Raw genomic sequence first — 19063 nt, 5'->3', positions numbered from 1 at the left:
TTAAATGAAATCTGACGGCAGGCAGTTAGCTCTGATCACCTATGATAAATGTGCCGCACCTAATCGCTGGCCATTCAGCCACAGAGCTCCCTCTATACAAATCAAACTGTAGACGGTGTGAAAGCACCTATTGTTTTAAATAATGGTCGGAATGTGACCTGTGAGCCTTCTGAATTACCGTGGGACAGCACATTCTAAACTAAAATGTTCAATCAATAAAGACATCTTATCTTATCTTAATATCTTCATATGAAAAATAATAAATCATACTGTATGTGTCCGAAAGGGAGCAGGAGGAAGCAAACACAAAAATATAAAACAAATATACTGCATATTAAAGCAAACAATTGTAAAGGTAAAAGTATGAGCATAACAAATAAAGAAGTGTAATGTAAACATTTACATTATTATGATTATTTAATATATAAAGACTATATATTATTGAATTAAAAGATTAGATGTACTTTAGTATAGTATCTAAAATATTGATGTGTTCAAATGCTCTTCAAAACACAACTGAAAGTCCATGAAACTTGTCTTTCTGTATTTGTGAATGAAGCGCCATCTCCTGGTTAAAACCTGAAATTGAAAATCTGGCAACGCCCTCTTGGAAAATAGTGGGAGGGCTTAACATTCCTCTACAGGACTGTCTCAGAAAATTAGAATATTGTGATAAAGTTCTTTATTTTCTGTAATGCAATTAAAAAAACAAAAATGTCATACATTCTGGATTCATTACAAATCAACTGAAATATTGCAAGCCTTTTATTATTTTAATATTGCTGATTATGGCATACAGCTTAAGAAAACTCAAAAATCCTATCTCAAAAAATTAGAATAGTTCCTCAGACCAAGTAAAAAAAAAAGATTTATAACAGCAAAACACAATCAAACATTTGAAAATGTCCATTAATGCACTCAGTACTTGGTTGGGAATCCTTTTGCACGGATTACTGCATCAATGCGGCGTGGCATGGAGGCAATCAGCCTGTGGCATTGCTGAGGTGTTATGGATGCGCAGGATGCTTCAATAGCGGCCTTTAGCTCATTAGCATTGTTGGGTCTGGTGTCTTTCAGCTTCTTCTTCACAATACCCCACATATTCTCTATGGGGTTCAGGTCAGGGGAATTTGCAGGCCAATCGAGGACAGTAATGCCATGGTCAGTACACCAGTTACTGGTGGTTTTGGCACTGTGGGCAGGTGCCAGATCATGCTGGAAAATGAATTCCTCATCTCCATAGAGCTTTTCAGCAGACGGAAGCATGTAGTGCTCTAAAATCTCTTGGTACACAGCTGCATTTACTCTGGGCTTGATGAAACACAGTGGACCAACACCAGCAGCTGACATGGCTCCCCAAACCATCGCTGACTGTGGGATGCAATGTAATGTGGGAACTTCACACTGGATTTCAAGCAACTTGGATTTTGCTCCTCTCCAGCCTTTCTCCAGACTCTGGCGCCTTGACTTCCAAATGAAATACAAAACTTGCTTTCGTCTGAAAAGAGGACTTTGGACCACTGTGCAACTGTCCAGTGCTTCTTTTCCTTAGCCCAAGTCAGACGCCTCTTCCGTTGTCTTGAGTTCAGAAGTGGCTTGACCATGGGAATACGGCTATTGTAGCCCATTTCCCGGACACGTCTGGAAACAGTGACTTTTGATACCTGGACTCCAGCTTCAGTCCACTGTCTTTGAAGCTCCCCCAAATTCTGGAAGCGACTCTTCTTCACAATGCTGTTAAGGCTGCGGTCATCTCTCTTGGTTGTGCAGCGTTTCCTGCCACATTTCCCCCTTCCAACAGACTTTTTGTGGATGTGCTTTGAAACTGCACTCTGTGAACAGCTTGCTCTTTGAGAAATTTCTTTTTGTGTCTTACCCTCCTGATGGAGGGTGTCAATGACGGTCCTCTGGACAGCAGTCAGATCAGCAGTCTTCCCCATACTTGTGATTTAGTTTACTGAACCAAGCTGAGTGTTTTTCAAGGCTCAGGAAACCCTTGCAGGTGTTTCGAGTTAATTAGACGATTCAAGTGATTCGTTGAACACCCTACTAGTATACTTTTTCATGATATTCTAATATTTAGAGATAGGATATTTGAGTTTTCTTAAGCTGTATGCCATAATCAGCAATATTAAAATAATAAAAGGCTTGCAATATTTCAGTTGATTTGTAATGAATCCAGAATGTATGACATTTTTGTTTTTTTAATTGCATTACAGAAAATAAAGAACTTTATCACAATATTCTAATTTTCTGAGACAGTCCTGTATACTGGTCTTAGGCAGGTCGTAGGCAGGAAGCTGTAAGCTGGAGTCTGAAATGAAGTGCTACATATGTACTTTGACCTTGCAGACCATTTGCTTCCAAAATCCTTTCCTTCAAGGATAAGTTCTTGTGAAGTTTTTGATGTTGCAGTCTCTGTTGGTAGACCTATCATATTGGTGTGCATAAATGGTAGGTTTTGGTGAAATTGTTTTTTTTAAAGTATTTTTTAACTAATACATTACTCTAATTCATTGTTATTGTTTTTTTCTTTATGTGTTCTTGGGCCGTTACGATCTTAATGTTCCAGAGCTAACATTGCACTAAGAAATGGGGTCCAGAATTCAATGACTTGGTTAGGAGTGGATACTGGCCAGCTACCATGCAAGCACAGACCCTGTTCCACCAAGATCTGTTCCATTCCTTTGAGGCTATGAAGACGGCAGTTCCAGGAATGTCTAGACAAGCCTTTACTGCAATGTTGGACCAGAGAAGAAAGCAGTTTGGAAGAGTAAGTACAAATGTGAAGCTGAAAGACAAAAACATGTATTATCATAATAAATATATTTATGGCCAAATATGGATGAGCGAGATATGATACAAAATATGATAACATATATTTTGTATTTCAGACTGGCAAGGTGAATGCAGATGCTTTTCAGAGAAGCTTTCTGCAGTATGTGTACTGCACATTTGAAGAGAATAAACTTCTGGGTAAAGAGCCATTTGTCTTTCCAGCCTGTAGCCCTGAAATGGTGGCTGTTTCAGTAGATGGCAATAGGAAACTTTACAGGTTCCAGAAAGCAAACCAGTAAGTTTTTTACATTGACACAGCACTTGTCCTTAATCCTTGTATTTTAATTTGACATTGGGATTGCTATTTTAATTTATTTTTTACATTACATGTAATTTGTTAGACGCTTTTATCCAAAGCGACATACATAGATTCAGTACAGTGGACAATCCCCACAGGAGCAATTGGTAGCTATAGTTCTTTCCTGTTATATAGCTATAGTTAAAACTACAGCTGTTGAATCTAAAATATTTCTGTTAGACTTTATAACCTTGTTTTGAAAGATGTGCTTTAAATATAATTATTATTACTATGTTCAATTTGTAACTAGAGTGGTTATCTATAATTCCTTTTCTTATAGGAGTGAAGAGCCAGTCTTCTTTGACGGAGTGTTTTTAGCCCAAGACTCTGAGGTTTCCACTTTTGTGGAGGATGTTTGAGGGGCTGTAAAAAGTGTGAGTTTTAAATTAAGCAGAGCAAAATGTATCTCACCTTTTTTAATAACTAATTTAAGTTAAAATAGTAGTAACACAGTTGCCTTCATATTTTTTTGGAGATGGGATAGAAGTGTTGAGACCAGATGACAGGGTGATGAGGTTAGCAGTGCGTCAAACTGTCACAAACATTATTGCAGTAAAACTGGATTGAAAAAACTGCTAAATTCTAATCCAGAATATATTACACATTTGGAGCCTTCCAATTATCCAAAAACGGGTTTGTTATTATCCAGGGAGTTGCATATCCAGGTGAATCTGGCAGTCGAGCACAACACACTTGTGTGTAATAGTTTATATGTTTGATAATACCGTCAGTTGGTCCCACTATCCAGTGTTTTGAAATAACTTCTGATAATGATTCTCTAAAAATGATTTACTTTGGTTGACTGCAAGAAAAGCAATGTGTGGGGAATCTCACTGGAGAGCAGCAAGGGAGACCTCTAAGCGAGCCAACAATTTGGATGAAGAAGGTGTTGAAATTGCTCTGTGTAGGCATGGATTTCTTCTCAAAGGTTGGTAGTTGTCTTGATCATTTTCAATTAAAATATTTGTAGATAATCTGAAGCTTTACCTTCAATCTGCTTTGTACTCACTATTTAAAAAAAAAAAAAGCTTTAAGAGAAATCTTTGCCTATCCGATGTTTCTCCAAAAAGAGTTCCAGAGTGCCTCATTTTTGGCAATGGACGTGACGTGTCGGTATGTACCATATCTTGACAAAGTGTCATAAGCCTTGCCTCATCTTCAGCCCCTAAAGGAAATGAGACATTGCTTGTCTGTGATGCATGCCAAAGCCCACAACACCAAATGCGAGGTGAGGATTTGAATTACTTAAACAACAATTAATGGTAAATCTGACCACTACACATGAGTCTAAACTGATCCAAGAGAATGTTTTAAGTTATGAGTTGTTGACCTTGAGATTTGCATCAACGTTGATTACCTCATGCTTTAGATTATTTGGAATGCACGGAACCAGGAGGGTGCCGGCACCACTCTTGGTGTAGAAGTGGAACAAGTTAACAGCTTCTTATCCAGATGTGGCCTAACAACTAAATACATGGCCAAGTCAGGTTTGTAAACTTGTTTGGGCCCTGCCTTCCTGTAAATGTACACATTTATATTTTATAACATTGTAATGAGATGTATTCTTCTTCACAGCAAGAACTGACATGCTCACAGTCCATGCTATGGGCTGGAACCATCGCAAAGAGAATGGCCTCCACATTGCCATGTCCTATAGATTCAAAAAAGTATGTTTGTGTATTGAAATGGAGATAACTATTTTAAGCTGTAAAATGTGACATTTAAGTCCACCCAATATATATATATATATATATAAAAATAACACCACCATATAGACATTGTAGTGGTGCAGGACTAGAGCTACGAAATTCATTAAATATGTTATTATGTTAATTTCCTCCTTAAAATGCATACTTTTGGTTTATTTCCAATGAATTATTTTATAAAATGGCATGATTCTGTTTTGCTATTTTGCAGACAGCAGAAAAGACAGAGGCTATAACTGAGAGCCTGAAGAAAATGCAGGACCAGTTGAATTGCTCTGATGACATGCTAGAACTGTGGGTTGATGATGTCAAACAGTGAGCCAGTAAAGGTAAGAACAATGCTGTTTTGATGTATACATAGATGGAGTCGGTTCATAAAAACTAAATAATGCTGTCCAAATTAAAATTTGTCCTTTATTGTGCCTGTTAGTGTGCCTGTTAATGTGCGATGTGCAAATAACAGACATTAATTGTGTTTGAAACTTGTTTTCTTCTTTTTATCTTATTCATTTAGGAAGTGCATCAGCCAGTCCTGCAGATGCTGGTTGTTTGCAGATCTCAATAGAAGCACTCTTTGTGAGCATTTGCCAGAAAAAGCACTACCTTGACAGACAAAATGGTAAGCATTTTGGGACATTTATTGGTTGTGTTGATTAAATCCCGTCAGCTCTTTTGTAATCTATGTTTTACTCTCATTACAGATCGTAACAAAATGCATCAAAAGATCGTCCAAAAGGTTGCCCAAGAAAATAAAAGTTTGCTAGAGGACATCCACAAGTACAACCAGCAACCTGATGGTGACCCTATTGACACCAACACGGTTGTGGAGAAACTCTCAACCAAATCTGAAGAGAGCATGATCTGGCCTTGGCAGGAACCCAACAGAGGTGCTGTATAAAGATTTGACTTCTAATCTACAAAACTGTAATAATAAAATGTATTCATGAACGTGAAATGTTTATATTCATTCTCAGACGGTGTGGTCATTCTCACTGAGAAGGGGCTGTTTGACCAAAAAATGCTTATCTCACGACTGACAGAAGAAAAGCAGATCCTTGTGAAGGAGATGATGCAGCACTGTCAGTACCTCAAGGCAGAGTCCTGCATCGGGTCGGGTACCCACGGGTAAAAGGTGATTCGCGGGTGGTATTTTTTCAAACACTTTTTTCCGGGTTCGGTTCTGGGTAAAACAAAGATGATGCGGGTCGTGTCGCGGGTGTTGCATAATAAATATATTTAAATAATAATAATTTAGTTTAATGTTGAAATCCTCAGACCTCTCCCCCGCGAGACCGTGCATAATCATAACCTCTGCAGCGCATCAATCTGCTTCTGAGCGCGTCACATTCTGAATGGCTGAGGTGAAGCTCTCTAGCGGAGAATACAGCATTTTCCAACACTTCCTCAAGAGCGAAATCCAACTTTTGGTGTCCTCCTAGATGGAGAGAATAACCAACATCCCACGCTTTTTGAGAGAAATATGCAACTGCGTGTGTTAATAATTGCACATTTTCACTGCTCATATACAGGACTGTCTCAGAAAATTAGAATATTGTGATAAAGTTCTTTCTTTTCTGTAATGCAATTAAAAAAAAAAAAAAAAAAATGTCATACATTCTGGATTCATTACAAATCAACTGAAATATTGCAAGCCTTTTATTATTTTAATATTGCTGATTATGGCATACAGCTTAAGAAAACTCAAAAATCCTATCTCCAAAAATTAGAATAGTTCCTCAGACCAAGTAAAAAAAAAAAAGATTTATAACAGCAAAACACAATCAAACATTTGAAAATGTCCATTAATGCACTCAGTACTTGGTTGGGAATCCTTTTGCACGGATTACTGCATCAATGCGGCGTGGCATGGAGGCAATCAGCCTGTGGCATTGCTGAGGTGTTATGGATGCCCAGGATGCTTCAATAGCGGCCTTTAGCTCATTAGCATTGTTGGGTCTGGTGTCTTTCAGCTTCTTCTTCACAATACCCCACATATTCTCTATGGGGTTCAGGTCAGGGGAATTTGCAGGCCAATCGAGGACAGTAATGCCATGGTCAGTACACCAGTTACTGGTGGTTTTGGCACTGTGGGCAGGTGCCAGATCATGCTGGAAAATGAATTCCTCATCTCCATAGAGCTTTTCAGCAGACGGAAGCATGTAGTGCTCTAAAATCTCTTGGTACACAGCTGCATTTACTCTGGGCTTGATGAAACACAGTGGACCAACACCAGCAGCTGACATGGCTCCCCAAACCATCGCTGACTGTGGGAACTTCACACTGGATTTCAAGCAACTTGGATTTTGCTCCTCTCCAGCCTTTCTCCAGACTCTGGCGCCTTGACTTCCAAATGAAATACAAAACTTGCTTTCGTCTGAAAAGAGGACTTTGGACCACTGTGCAACTGTCCAGTGCTTCTTTTCCTTAGCCCAAGTCAGACGCCTCTTCCATTGTCTTGAGTTCAGAAGTGGCTTGACCATGGGAATACGGCTATTGTAGCCCATTTCCCGGACACGTCTGTGAACAGTGACTTTTGATACCTGGACTCCAGCTTCAGTCCACTGTCTTTGAAGCTCCCCCAAATTCTGGAAGCGACTCTTCTTCACAATGCTGTTAAGGCTGCGGTCATCTCTCTTGGTTGTGCAGCGTTTCCTGCCACATTTCCCCCTTCCAACAGACTTTTTGTGGATGTGCTTTGAAACTGCACTCTGTGAACAGCTTGCTCTTTGAAAAATTTCTTTTTGTGTCTTACCCTCCTGATGGAGGGTGTCAATGACGGTCCTCTGGACAGCAGTCAGATCAGCAGTCTTCCCCATACTTGTGATTTAGTTTACTGAACCAAGCTGAGTGTTTTTCAAGGCTCAGGAAACCCTTGCAGGTGTTTCGAGTTAATTAGACGATTCAAGTGATTCGTTGAACACCCTACTAGTATACTTTTTCATGATATTCTAATATTTAGAGATAGGATATTTGAGTTTTCTTAAGCTGTATGCCATAATCAGCAATATTAAAATAATAAAAGGCTTGCAATATTTCAGTTGATTTGAAATGAATCCAGAATGTATGACATTTTTGTTTTTTTAATTGCATTACAGAAAATAAAGAACTTTATCACAATATTCTAATTTTCTGAGACAGTCCTGTATATATGCGGGTTCGGGTCGGGTTGCGGATCCTGTGCCGAGGGGTCGGGTCGGGTTGCGGAGCTAATTGGTAATATGTGCGGGTAGCGGGGCGGGTTCGGTATTGCACGTCGCGGGTGCGGGTCTTGAAAATCAGACCCGTGCAGGACTCTGCCTCAAGGACTCTGTATCAAAGGTCCAGACACTGATGGCCCCATTTTCATTGATCACACAGACAGGAAGTAAGTGAACCACATGGATTGATTTACTTTAAAATACATAAGTCAATGTTTTTCAAACCAGCAAAGGCAAACACACTTTAAAAAAGATTGTATCCATCTGTTTGTTTTTATTTGAGTCTGACTGCATTCTAGTCTTTCTTGACCTAAATACGTTTTCTCTGAATAATTTTCACAATTTATATGTTTGCTATATAACTTGTAGGCTATCTGAATGAAATATCACAGAGGAGGGATACAAGGGCCTTATGTGTCTTCTCAGGAGAAATCTACATGACCTCAGACTCAAACAGCAGACAGTAGCAGGCGCCTACAGAGGAATTCTGGAACCCAGTCCTAGGCTGGTGGAGGAGGAGGACGAGGACATGGAAGAAGAAAAAGACTGGCAAAGTGACAACAGCTCAGATGATGAAGATGACGCAGAAGAAGGGACTTGACTTTGTGGAAAGTTACTTGGTGCCCTTATGTAGTTCTATAGTTAAAGCGGACATATTATGCTTATTTTCAGGTTCATATTGTGTCCATATATCTGCCTTTACTGTTCTTCATTTTCACAGCTCCCTTCAGCCATTCTGATTTAATAATCAGATTTCAGCTAGCTGACTGTTTTAAGTGAATAAAAGGTAGTAAAGTGACATCAAACACAAAGCAGTCTAACAACTAACCTGTGGTGTTTAGCTAGCTGTCGGGCACAACAACACTAGCACACTAACACAGCTAGCTAAGCTGTTAGCCAGCTAACATGTATATGTTTCTGTCTGGATTTGATTAAGTGTGCAGTTTTTACGTTAAAGCTGACCTATTAAGCTTATTTGAGTTTGAAATTAGTGCTTCTACTGTGACATGTTTCCATGCTTTAATGTTGAAAAATTACTTTTTTTCTCATATTACCTGTGCTGCAGCACCTCTTTTCTTTACTTTGTCATGTGCATTATCATATATTGTAACCTGTGTTTTGCTACATATGCTCTTTTATCTTACCAAAATAGTAATAACCTTGATTTTGTACATAACTAATGTCTGTAAATATTTACTGATACCCACTTGATATGTTATTACTAGGGCCGGGACTCGATTAAAAAAAAAAATCTAATTAATTAGAGGCTTTGTAGTTAATTAATCGAAATTAATCGCATTTTTAATCACATATACATATTTGACCTGAGAACAGTGAGAAGCAATTTTTTTCACATGGATTTTAGTATACCATTGAATAATGACCGAATACATAAGCTTAAGCAACAAAGCATTGTTTATTTTTTTCAAGGTGGTACTTAACCAAGACCAACAGAAAAGTGCAATTTTTGCCATAAAGTGTAGCAATAGCATATTTAGGAATATAGTACATTTCAGAGATTCAGGTAGCCTATAGGTAGGTAGACCTTCTGTAAACTATAACACTTTTTTTTAAGTAAAACACAATACTTTCAAGTACATTCAGAACATTGGAAACCCTGACTATTAGAAAACATCTCTCTGTTGCTTCAGAGGCCATAACTACGGTGGCTGGGAAGTGCAATGGACAATTACAAAGTGTGAAACACTTTAACAAAGTTTGAGACAAATTTACATTTTATAAAACAAAATTACATTAGCAAAAACACTTTTACCAAGGATAAAACAATTTAACATTAACAAAAACAAATTAACAAAATGCAAAACACTTAAGCATTTCCCGAAACACTTTAACATCTCCCGAAACACATTAACATTTCCCGAAACACATTTACAAACCAGAATCAAACCGGAAGTGACGTGACGTGACGTGACCATAGGACGTGACGTGATTGGCTCAAATTTAAATTTGTTTTGGCGGAAAGACCGAAGGTGCGAGTGTGTTTCATATACAGTCTATGGTGTGTTTACGTTCGGTAAACATGTTTTGTCCGTTTTATGGAAACAACCTGGAACAAGTGACACGGTTTTGCCTTTCGTGTGGAGGATCTCTGGAGTGTTTAAAGGACACGGACCAGACAGAAGGATCAGATATCTTGCATCATTGCGTGCAATATTTTAATGAAGGTCACTCGTATGCTGTAATCGTGGACATTTTGTCTACCTTTCACGGTGTAAAAATCAGTTTGCGGACTCTTAAAAGCAAACTGAATCAAGCCGGGTTTTACCGCAGAAAGGGTTATTCCTCTCAAATCGCTGTAATTAACGCCATCAGGTTGGAACTTCGTGGATCTGGACAATTGTTTGGATACCGAACAATGTGTGCAGGTACTAAAACAAAAGTACAGTCTTCGAGTGAAGAGAGATGATGTTATGAATTTGCTCCGGGAGCTTAACCCTCGAGGCTGCGAGAGGAGATCTCGCAGAAGGTTTATAAGGAGAACCTACCACTCAATGGGACCAAACTATATGTGGCATGCTGACGGTTATGACAAACTTAAGCCATTCGGTGTGGCCCTTTCAGGATGCATAGATGGATTTTCACGTAAAGTACTATGGCTTGAATGTGGTCCAACAAACAATAACCCAAGAGTTATCGCTCAATATTTCCTCAAATGTGTGCGAAACCTCTGTGTCATCCCCATGGGGCTGCGGACTGATTGTGGCACGGAGAACGGAATTATGGCTGCAATTCAGTGTACCCTACGTCACCATCACCATGACTACTACTCTGGAGCGTTCAGCCACATGTATGGCACATCCATGACTAATCAGCGCATTGAGTCCTGGTGGTCCATATTAAGAAAGGGAAGGTAAGTGTTTATCATTATTTTCTATTACTTGCCAACCCTGTCAGACAGACAACATTTGCTTAGCTAAAGTGTATCAGTTTTTATTATAATAGATATAATATATAGCCTGTAGTCTATGACCCAGACTATACAAGGCCTTTCTTTAGAACTTCTTTTTGGCAGAAATAAAGTTAGAAACTGTGAACATCTAAGCGTGGGTTTTGGATTGAACAGCGGCCCCTGAGGGGACCTAGGCCCTATAGGTTGTGAAGGAAATAAATTATGAAATAGACACTCAATGATTTGTTGTTGATTTTACTGGTAACCTTTTAATGTAATTTGTAGAATTGTTGTATATTGCTTAATAATTCACTTGAAAATATATCAATTTCTATAGGTCTCAGTTCTGGATGGAGCTATTTGCAGACCTCCGAGATGCTGGATACTTCAACGGGAGTCACGAGCATCAGTGCCTTCTGAGATTCTGCTTCGTTGATGTTATTCAGAAGGACTTGGATGAGTGTGTGAGACTGTGGAACAGTCACAGGATTCGCCCTTCCAGAACAGCATCATGTCCAGGAGGAGTGCCCAATGAACTGTACTACTTGCCACACAGGTAATACATTGGTGATGGATTGATACTTCTTTGTGTTTTTATCTTAAATGTAAATAAATACTATGTCTTCTATTTAAAATAGATTTGGCTCCAGGGACTGTGGATTTGAGATTGAACAGGCAGAATGCTGTTCCTGAGACAAGCCTGTCAATAGCTCCATGTGGGGACCAAAACATGCAGGAGTACTTGGACTTTGCTATGGAGCGCAATGACCTACAGAAGCCAGAGAACTGGGAGACTGCATCAGAACTGTACATGAAGCTGAAAGAATATGCTCAGTTATAAAGTAATCGAAAAGGTATTCAGAAGTACAGTAGCACTGTTTCACCACTCCAAATCAGATTTCAGGGCTCAACAATGCTTGGTTTCATGGTTTGTCAGACTGCATTTACTCTTTCCCCTGTGATGTATCCAAATGATTATGGTACCTGTTCATCCGAAGACTGGTCCTATTTAGAAAAAAGATATTCCCATACATTTTTAAATAAAAACAGAATTTTGAAATGAACATTGTTTCCAGCCAATCACCATATTTGTTTCAATGTCATTTATACAGCACCAAATCACATCATAGTCATAACATAAATATCTTAATCATTATAAAATATAACTGGAATAACAACAAACAACGCTCCAATTAGCAAGCACAAACAAGGTTATGTTGTGTGCGTAATTGTGTGCAGAAAGAACATTTCTGTATGAGTCTTATTTCAACCATGTGGACTCACTGGAAACCTGAGAATGAATGACTGATTTACAACAAAGAAGCTATGGGTGGCAATGTGGAATATTTATAGCAAAGTTCAGAGTATTTATAACAATTGTATAGGTATAGAACAATACTTTGATTTTGTCCCAAACTGAATGGACAACATGAGCTGTGAGAAAAAAAAAACACGTTCACATCTAACAACAACTATATGAACAACCTTTATAGAGTGTTTACTCTATGAACAACCTTCATAGAGTCTGTACTCTATGGGTCATCCAGTCACATGACTTAAAAACAGCCAAATCCTGGAGAATTTTGCATTCCAAAGTCCATTTGGGACTTAAACACATTGTATGCGTCAAGGAGTGGTAGTTTTAATGTGTTGGAACATGTGTTTGCCATTGGGAATGGAGAGTCATCAAGGAACTCTATTCCTGGCGATGGTTCAAATCCAGATGGGGGAAGTGAAGTCAGCCCAGTCGCAAACATCAAAACATCTTCCAAAGACACAGCAGTCTGGCTTTCTGCAAAGAAGACATGTTCAGATACATTTTGGCAATGTGTTTCCTGAAATAGTTATAAAAACAGCGATTTACAAACCTTCACAATCGAGGAGATAGTCTGCCCAGTAGCCCAAAGTTTGACTTTCCCTAAGCCTCCTGTTACTCCCTGGTGGACTGAGGTCAGGCTTGAAGAGTCGCTCAAGTTCCAGAGCAGTAAGTCGCTTTTCAGAGTGGCACAGGACCGGGGCCAGCAGAGTAGGGTGCTGCTGTAGTGCGTTTAAAAACTGAAAGGCTGAAAGACCCTCCTTGAATCTGAAGAGTGAACAAAAAAAATGTTTCATCACAAAGTCACATTTAAATAACCTAATACCTAAAACAAGGGGGGGTGGCATGAGCACTTAAAGATTGGCACAAGACAGGCAGGGAAAGGAGAGACGGACGTCCCATATCAGTTATACTACACAGGCACACATTTTGACACTGACTAATTGCTAACAGATAAACATAGAATAAACCAAAGAGGGGGACCATGAGGCATTTTAAACAAAAAATTCTTACATACATTTAAAATAAATCACATGAATACAAATATGATCTTACCTCTCAATTACAGAGGAGTTTCGGCCAATAATGTACCACTGGAGGTAGTCTGACAAAATATCTTTCTTTCCTTCAACAGAAGCCACATGTCTCAGACAACCTGCTGTCTGTAACATTGTGCTGTGTCTCATGGTCATTTCTCGCAAGGCATCCACTGAGGCAGCATTCTCAATCTGAAGATTATAAAATGGATATAAACAATCCAGTCAATAACTGCATGTACTGTATATTCTTGCCATTTTTGTTCCATTGCAAGATTTATATATTACTATTACTACTATCCTTGTGCAATATATACCTGGCTGCTAAATCCTCTATTACAGGATGTGTTTTTTGTAAATTGTGTTTGTGTATCTTTACTAGTTTTTTATCATTCTTCTTAGGTAACATTAAGCTGTCTTTGGCTCTATTCTGCTCCAACAATGTAAATGTCCCCTCTGTGGGCCTAATAAGAGTACTCTGATTCTGATCACAAAACAAAAAAAGAAGCCAATTCGGTGTATGTGATAAAGGTAAAGTAAAGATGTCTCAAAACACTGCAGGAACTACATAATAATCCACCCTACCACACTGTTGCTGTATGCAATTCTCACCTCTTGTAAAGCTTTCCCTACTACTTCATCAGTTATTAAATCAACTGTTGCTTTGAATGAAGGCTGGCCTGCAAGATAATGTACAAGATCTTCTGACAGGAAATGTGGCCCTGGACCTCCATGCACAACTGACACTGCAATCATCTTTCCTGCCAAGTAGTATTCATCCTCCCTAACAGCTGTGAATAAATGTATTCATATTGCAAAATTAAAACATTATTTACTATATACTTTAATGTACTGTAATGAAACTCAACGTTTTGGAAAAATTGTTCAAGCAACAAATCATATGTCATATGATATATATGGTTAATGATCATTAACAATTGTATTAGTACACTTCTAATCGTATGCATACCATTTGCATTGTAGACCAAGAAGCGGCGTCCGTCTGGCCCATCAAAAATGGGCCGGTCTTTCAGATTCTTCATCAGTAGAGATAACAACTCTCTCCTGGGACCACCTGAGTCAATTCCTTCTTCGAAAACACCAGCATCATCAGTGAATTTTACCAGCATGTCACAGTTTTCTGAATACGATGTACGCTTGAAACCTCTGACTGCTCCATCCCAAACATTAGCCCTTGAAATGTTGAACCGGCTGACTCTTCCATGATCAATAGGCTGTGAGAGGTTAGCAATAATGGCAGGTAATGTAATGTTCATCTCCTCCCTGTAAAGGAAAAAAAGTGACCTTATTAGTGGATATTCCAGAGAGTGCACAAACAGTTTTAAAAAAAAAATGTTGTACCAGAAATATTGTACAGAGAAAAAGAATGTAATGCCACTGTAATAGCTGTCCGTTTACATTTCAGTGTCCAATAAACTCGTCATGTTGACTGCAACCAGCTCTTCGTCCTCTTCTTCAACACATGGTGCATACAGGTCTGTGTATGTACTGTTAGGAAGTGATCATTCCCATGTTAAAACATCTTACAAACAAAAATGTCTTTCTCGTGTAAGTGAGTTACTAACATTTGTACTTACCTGTAGCAAGTAGTCTTGTCTGTATTTGTTTTGGGTGGACCCATATCCTCAGTATCAGATATTACTATCTGAAATACAAATACAAATGTCTGTAACAAAACAACACTGAACATTAGAAACATCAGGCTTCCACAATCTGCCTCAATACCTGTCCAGGCTGAGTTGTGGATGAATGTCCAAGTGCCTTCCTGAAACATGATAAAATTGATAAAATTATTAACTTGATACAGGGTATAGTTGAGTTTTAAGTAACATTTAGAGGTAGGAGGAACCATAAGATTTATAAATAACAGATTATTTTTGTTTGAAATTAGATTAAACATGACATGTTTGGTATTTTTGTATGCATGTTCACCAGAGAAAATGCTGTGGCCTATTCTTATCATCAACTTAAAGATAAATTACTTATTTTGTAAAAATAAGTACAAACTTACCCTTCATTTTCCGACTTGTGTTTTGGAGTACTTTTGTTTCGTGGTTCAAATTCAAATACCTGAGAGTAAAAGTGTAAAATTATCAACAGCTTCCATTATTGTTCCCTTACCACATATGTCTATCAACAGTGAAACGTTGTGAGTGTTTCTGATAGTAATTGTAACTGCCAAGTTGGTTCTTCTAAAATATTTACCAGAATATAGATTTCCTGCTTAAAATCAAATGTATATGAAAAATAAATAAATGAACATTAAAATAAAATCATTTACGCACCACAGTGTCAGCCTGATTGAATTCAGCTGTGCTCCTAGATGTGATGACAATATCCGAATCAGAGTCTGAGGTATCATCCCCTGTAGTAAAAGCAAAACGTTCAACACATTATTATGTATGCTGCAGTAAAGGATGTTAACATGTAAACAATTAAAATATTGAATAATAACATCCACAAACCTCCTCTAAAATGTTTCTCAAGGCAAATGAAAAGGATGATCCTGGCATATGCCTTTCCTAAGTCCTTTTTATATTCTGCCAATGTGAATGGCTTTTCTGAACCAGGCACATTGACAACCTCTGAGCAGTCTGGATACAAAAGGACGTACGGTCCTTCATACATGTCCTTGTTAAAGGCTTTCATTTTCTGGACAGCTCGCTCCAGTATAGCAGGTGCTGCTACCTCCGGGTCAGTAAACAACGGGAGTGTTTTCCCTCTCCGAGGCTTTAAATCAACTCCTTGTGGCGACATCATTCCTATGTTTATCTCGTAAAATAGCAGAGATATAAGTAATGACACACACAGAGACACTGAGATTTCTATGAAACGGTTAATGCAGCTTACCTGGACTCGTCTCTTTTCTTGTTTAAGTCTTCCTTTCCCACAGTTAAAAGACTGTTTCTCTTTTGACTTTGAGTTTCTGTACTCCATGAAAAGTTTATAGGATCGGCCTGGTTGTTCTGCTATGAATAGTTCCAAAAAATATATAAAAATTAGCAGCTCCAACAATCAGCAAAAGCAAGTGTGCATTAAGGTTTACGGAAAACCTAAAAATAAAAACTAGCATATTAGCTCAATGCGTTGCTATTCCGTTAAGACATGGATTGGTATTTGACTGATATGAAACTGTGATTGAACTTTTATTTACTGCATGTCTTACATTAGCATCACAAAGCTAGCGCAATACTACACTTACTTTGTTTCGCATTTTCCGGATGTTTCGATGTCCCCTGTGCGCTTGGTACACCCGTCTGTTCCGTGTCCTTTAAACACTCCAGAGATCCTCCACACGAAAGGCAAAACCGTGTCACTTGTTCCAGGTTGTTTCCACAAAATGGACAAAACATGTTTACCGAACGTAAACACACCATAGACTGTATATGAAACACACTCGCACCTTCGGTCTTTCCGCCAAAACAAATTTAAATTTGAGCCAATCCCGTCACGTCCTATGGTCACGTCACGTCACGTCACTTCCGGTTTGATTCTGGTTTGTAAATGTGTTTCGGGAAATGTTAATGTGTTTCGGGAGATGTTAAAGTGTTTCGGGAAATGCTAAAGTGTTTTGCATTTTGTTAATTTGTTTTTGTTAATGTTAAATAGTTTTATCCTTGGTAAAAGTGTTTTTGCTAATGTAATTTTGTTTTATAAAATGTAAATTTGTCTCAAGCTTTGTTAAAGTGTTTCACACTTTGTAATTGTCCATTGCACTTCCCAGCCACCGTACATAACAGACTTTGTTGATTTACCAACAGTTGATTTAAAAAATCTAATCAATTTCAGTCCAACTCTCTCAATAACCTTGGCCAAAACAATAAACAGTTCAACATAAAGTGCCAGTTGCACCAACAACGTAATAAATAGTTCAACATAAAGTGTACCATTTAAAATAAAATAAAAAAGTGCCAGTGATTGACCTCAATCCCTCCTATTCTTCCAATATCCTGATGAAAAATAAAATCTCTCTGTTGCATAGGCCACTGTTTGATCAACGCGAATTGGGTGTGGGTCCTTGTACTCCGAGTCGGGATAACGTCCACGCTAGCTTCCACGCTAGCTGCTATATGTTTTGCATTGAGGTGATACTTGAGGCTTGATGTGCTGCGGTGATATGCAAATTCCTTTTTGCATAATTTGCAAACAACCATGCTCTTATTGACGCTTCCATCCGTCCGTTTTTTAAAACAAAATGTCCCATCCACGGGGCCAACCAAAGCGGTCTCATCAGCTTCTTCGTTCATTTTTGACTATTGTTCACTGTGGTTTGTTGTTGTCTGAAGTCATGAACGTTAGTTGGTGCTCCAGTATAATCGGTACCCCTGAAACTCAGCCAGTGAAAAATGTTCCGCGGTGCAAAAATAAGTTCGATTAAAATGCGTTAATTTTTTTAACGCGTTAATTTTTGTGTAATTAATTAATCTTAATTAACGCGTTAAAGTCCCGGCCCTAGTTATTACATTATAGAGTTGTCTTCACACAACAAATAATTAGCTTGAACTGAGGTTACAATCATACCATTTATAACAGAGATTGATATTGGATGTGTAACATAATTCATAACTAACTAGAACCTATGTTGAGGATCGGGAGAGGGACAACAGTTCTTCCAAAAAGCACTGGTAGTGTAAGGGACATCTTAAACTTAAAGGGTCAGATAATAAAGACAGAAATTGGCAGTGTAACGTTGTTGTAACGTGTAAAGCCCTAACACTGAGTACATCAAAGTAACAATTTAACAATATTAACCACATATTCACCACTTGTCATATAGGCTACTATCGGCTATAACATTTAATACAAATATTACCAAAAATGTACCCAATACCCATTAAAACATCCAAGTTGGATCATTATTTCAAAATGCTTACTAATCTGAGGCCAAGCATAGGAAATATCTCCCATAGTAAAAACTCATCCACCTGTGGTAAACAAATTGAAATGTATTAAATCGATGTGTGTGGTTGTGGAAATACTGGACATGACGTTGTGCGATTGTGTTGCCATGCAACAGCTTTGGTTCATGTTAATTTACAAACTCTTCAACTACAACCCTAGTTATATTTAAAACATTTTTAGAATGCCTCGCGAAATACTTTAATGTAAATTAAAATGTGAAGAAATGTGTGTATAACAAAATACATCCGTCATAAACACAATACCGGAAACAGACGTAGGCAAGATCCTCAGCTGATTGGACGTTTTAGCCGCAAAGCATGTTGGGATATGGTGTTTATGCGATATGAAATCTGAAAACATGTTTTAAAAATAAAATAATACTTTATTCCGAGTGTGCTTGCTTTTCTCTTTGGAAGTCATCACATAAATGCATTGTAATACACGGTTCGGCTGCATTACATATTAGACATCTGCCGTTGTTCTCTCTTTAGCCCTGATGAGGAGACTTCTGGACAAACTGAAGAACTGCCACCGAAACATACGTGACGTGGATCATAAATATATCAGCAATTAAACAACATCTTTAATTTATTTTCACACAATACGTCTCCTTGCAGTATCAACACTAATTCGGCTGACTTTTATATTTAATCCAATTGGTAGATAGGATGTATTTACACCATAACGGTGCACAGCTGCCAGACAGGGACTTGTATTTTTTAAATTTTCTTTGAATATAAGAATGTAATTACTGAGTTGAGAGAATATTCAGGGGTTTTGGGTGATGGGAGACACATCTATGGAATCAGAATTTCAATAGCTTACCGTTAAATGACGG

General features: G+C 38.3%; 3 protein-coding genes and 1 long non-coding RNA gene across 13 annotated transcripts; 2 read left to right on the top strand and 2 right to left on the bottom strand.

The window, feature by feature from the left end:
* Positions 1–2244: 2244 nt before the first annotated feature.
* On the top strand, positions 2245–5845 carry LOC307035950 (uncharacterized protein). Of its 7 annotated transcripts, XM_079675829.1 has the most exons (10): positions 2245–3073; positions 3417–3510; positions 3946–4064; positions 4299–4364; positions 4506–4623; positions 4712–4803; positions 5054–5171; positions 5357–5461; positions 5544–5729; positions 5817–5845. In XM_079675829.1, the coding sequence occupies exons 3-7, from the start codon at positions 4014–4016 to the stop codon at positions 5159–5161; spliced, it is 435 nt and encodes a 144-aa protein (XP_079531955.1). In that variant the 5' UTR covers positions 2245–3073; positions 3417–3510; positions 3946–4013; the 3' UTR covers positions 5162–5171; positions 5357–5461; positions 5544–5729; positions 5817–5845. The 7 variants fall into 7 exon arrangements, 6 of the variants coding, with proteins under 6 accessions (XP_079531955.1, XP_079531953.1, XP_079531952.1 ...); XR_013807245.1 differs by having other exon boundaries at positions 2245–3510; positions 3951–4064; positions 4207–4364; XM_079675827.1 differs by having other exon boundaries at positions 2245–2773; positions 2895–4064.
* A 2153-nt stretch (positions 5846–7998) lies between these two features.
* Positions 7999–11720, top strand: LOC307035195. Its single transcript, XR_013807044.1, has 3 exons — positions 7999–8206; positions 8466–11506; positions 11589–11720. It is a non-coding gene; the product is annotated as an uncharacterized lncRNA (long non-coding RNA).
* On the bottom strand, positions 11166–13493 carry LOC307035194 (G2/M phase-specific E3 ubiquitin-protein ligase-like). Its single transcript, XM_079674265.1, has 3 exons — positions 13322–13493; positions 12819–13033; positions 11166–12742 (listed from the first exon to the last, which is right to left on the bottom strand). The coding sequence occupies exons 1-3, from the start codon at positions 13456–13458 to the stop codon at positions 12507–12509; spliced, it is 588 nt and encodes a 195-aa protein (XP_079530391.1). The 5' UTR covers positions 13459–13493; the 3' UTR covers positions 11166–12506.
* Positions 13494–13501: 8 nt separating this feature from the next.
* On the bottom strand, positions 13502–18624 carry LOC307035193 (uncharacterized protein). Of its 4 annotated transcripts, XM_079674262.1 has the most exons (10): positions 16526–18624; positions 16174–16292; positions 15789–16095; positions 15609–15688; positions 15335–15393; positions 15049–15088; positions 14901–14968; positions 14722–14811; positions 14273–14586; positions 13502–14093 (listed from the first exon to the last, which is right to left on the bottom strand). In XM_079674262.1, the coding sequence occupies exons 1-10, from the start codon at positions 16698–16700 to the stop codon at positions 13867–13869; spliced, it is 1479 nt and encodes a 492-aa protein (XP_079530388.1). In that variant the 5' UTR covers positions 16701–18624; the 3' UTR covers positions 13502–13866. The 4 variants fall into 4 exon arrangements, with proteins under 4 accessions (XP_079530388.1, XP_079530389.1, XP_079530390.1 ...); XM_079674263.1 differs by having other exon boundaries at positions 16174–18621; XM_079674264.1 differs by having other exon boundaries at positions 15789–16085; positions 16174–18621.
* Between the last annotated feature and the right edge of the window lie 439 nt (positions 18625–19063).

The sequence above is a fragment of the Notothenia rossii genome, assembly GCF_949606895.1.
Source record: "Notothenia rossii genome assembly, chromosome: 4".
NCBI classification, from domain to species: Eukaryota; Metazoa; Chordata; class Actinopteri; order Perciformes; family Nototheniidae; genus Notothenia; species Notothenia rossii.
This window is presented reverse-complemented; position numbering and strand designations above follow the sequence as displayed.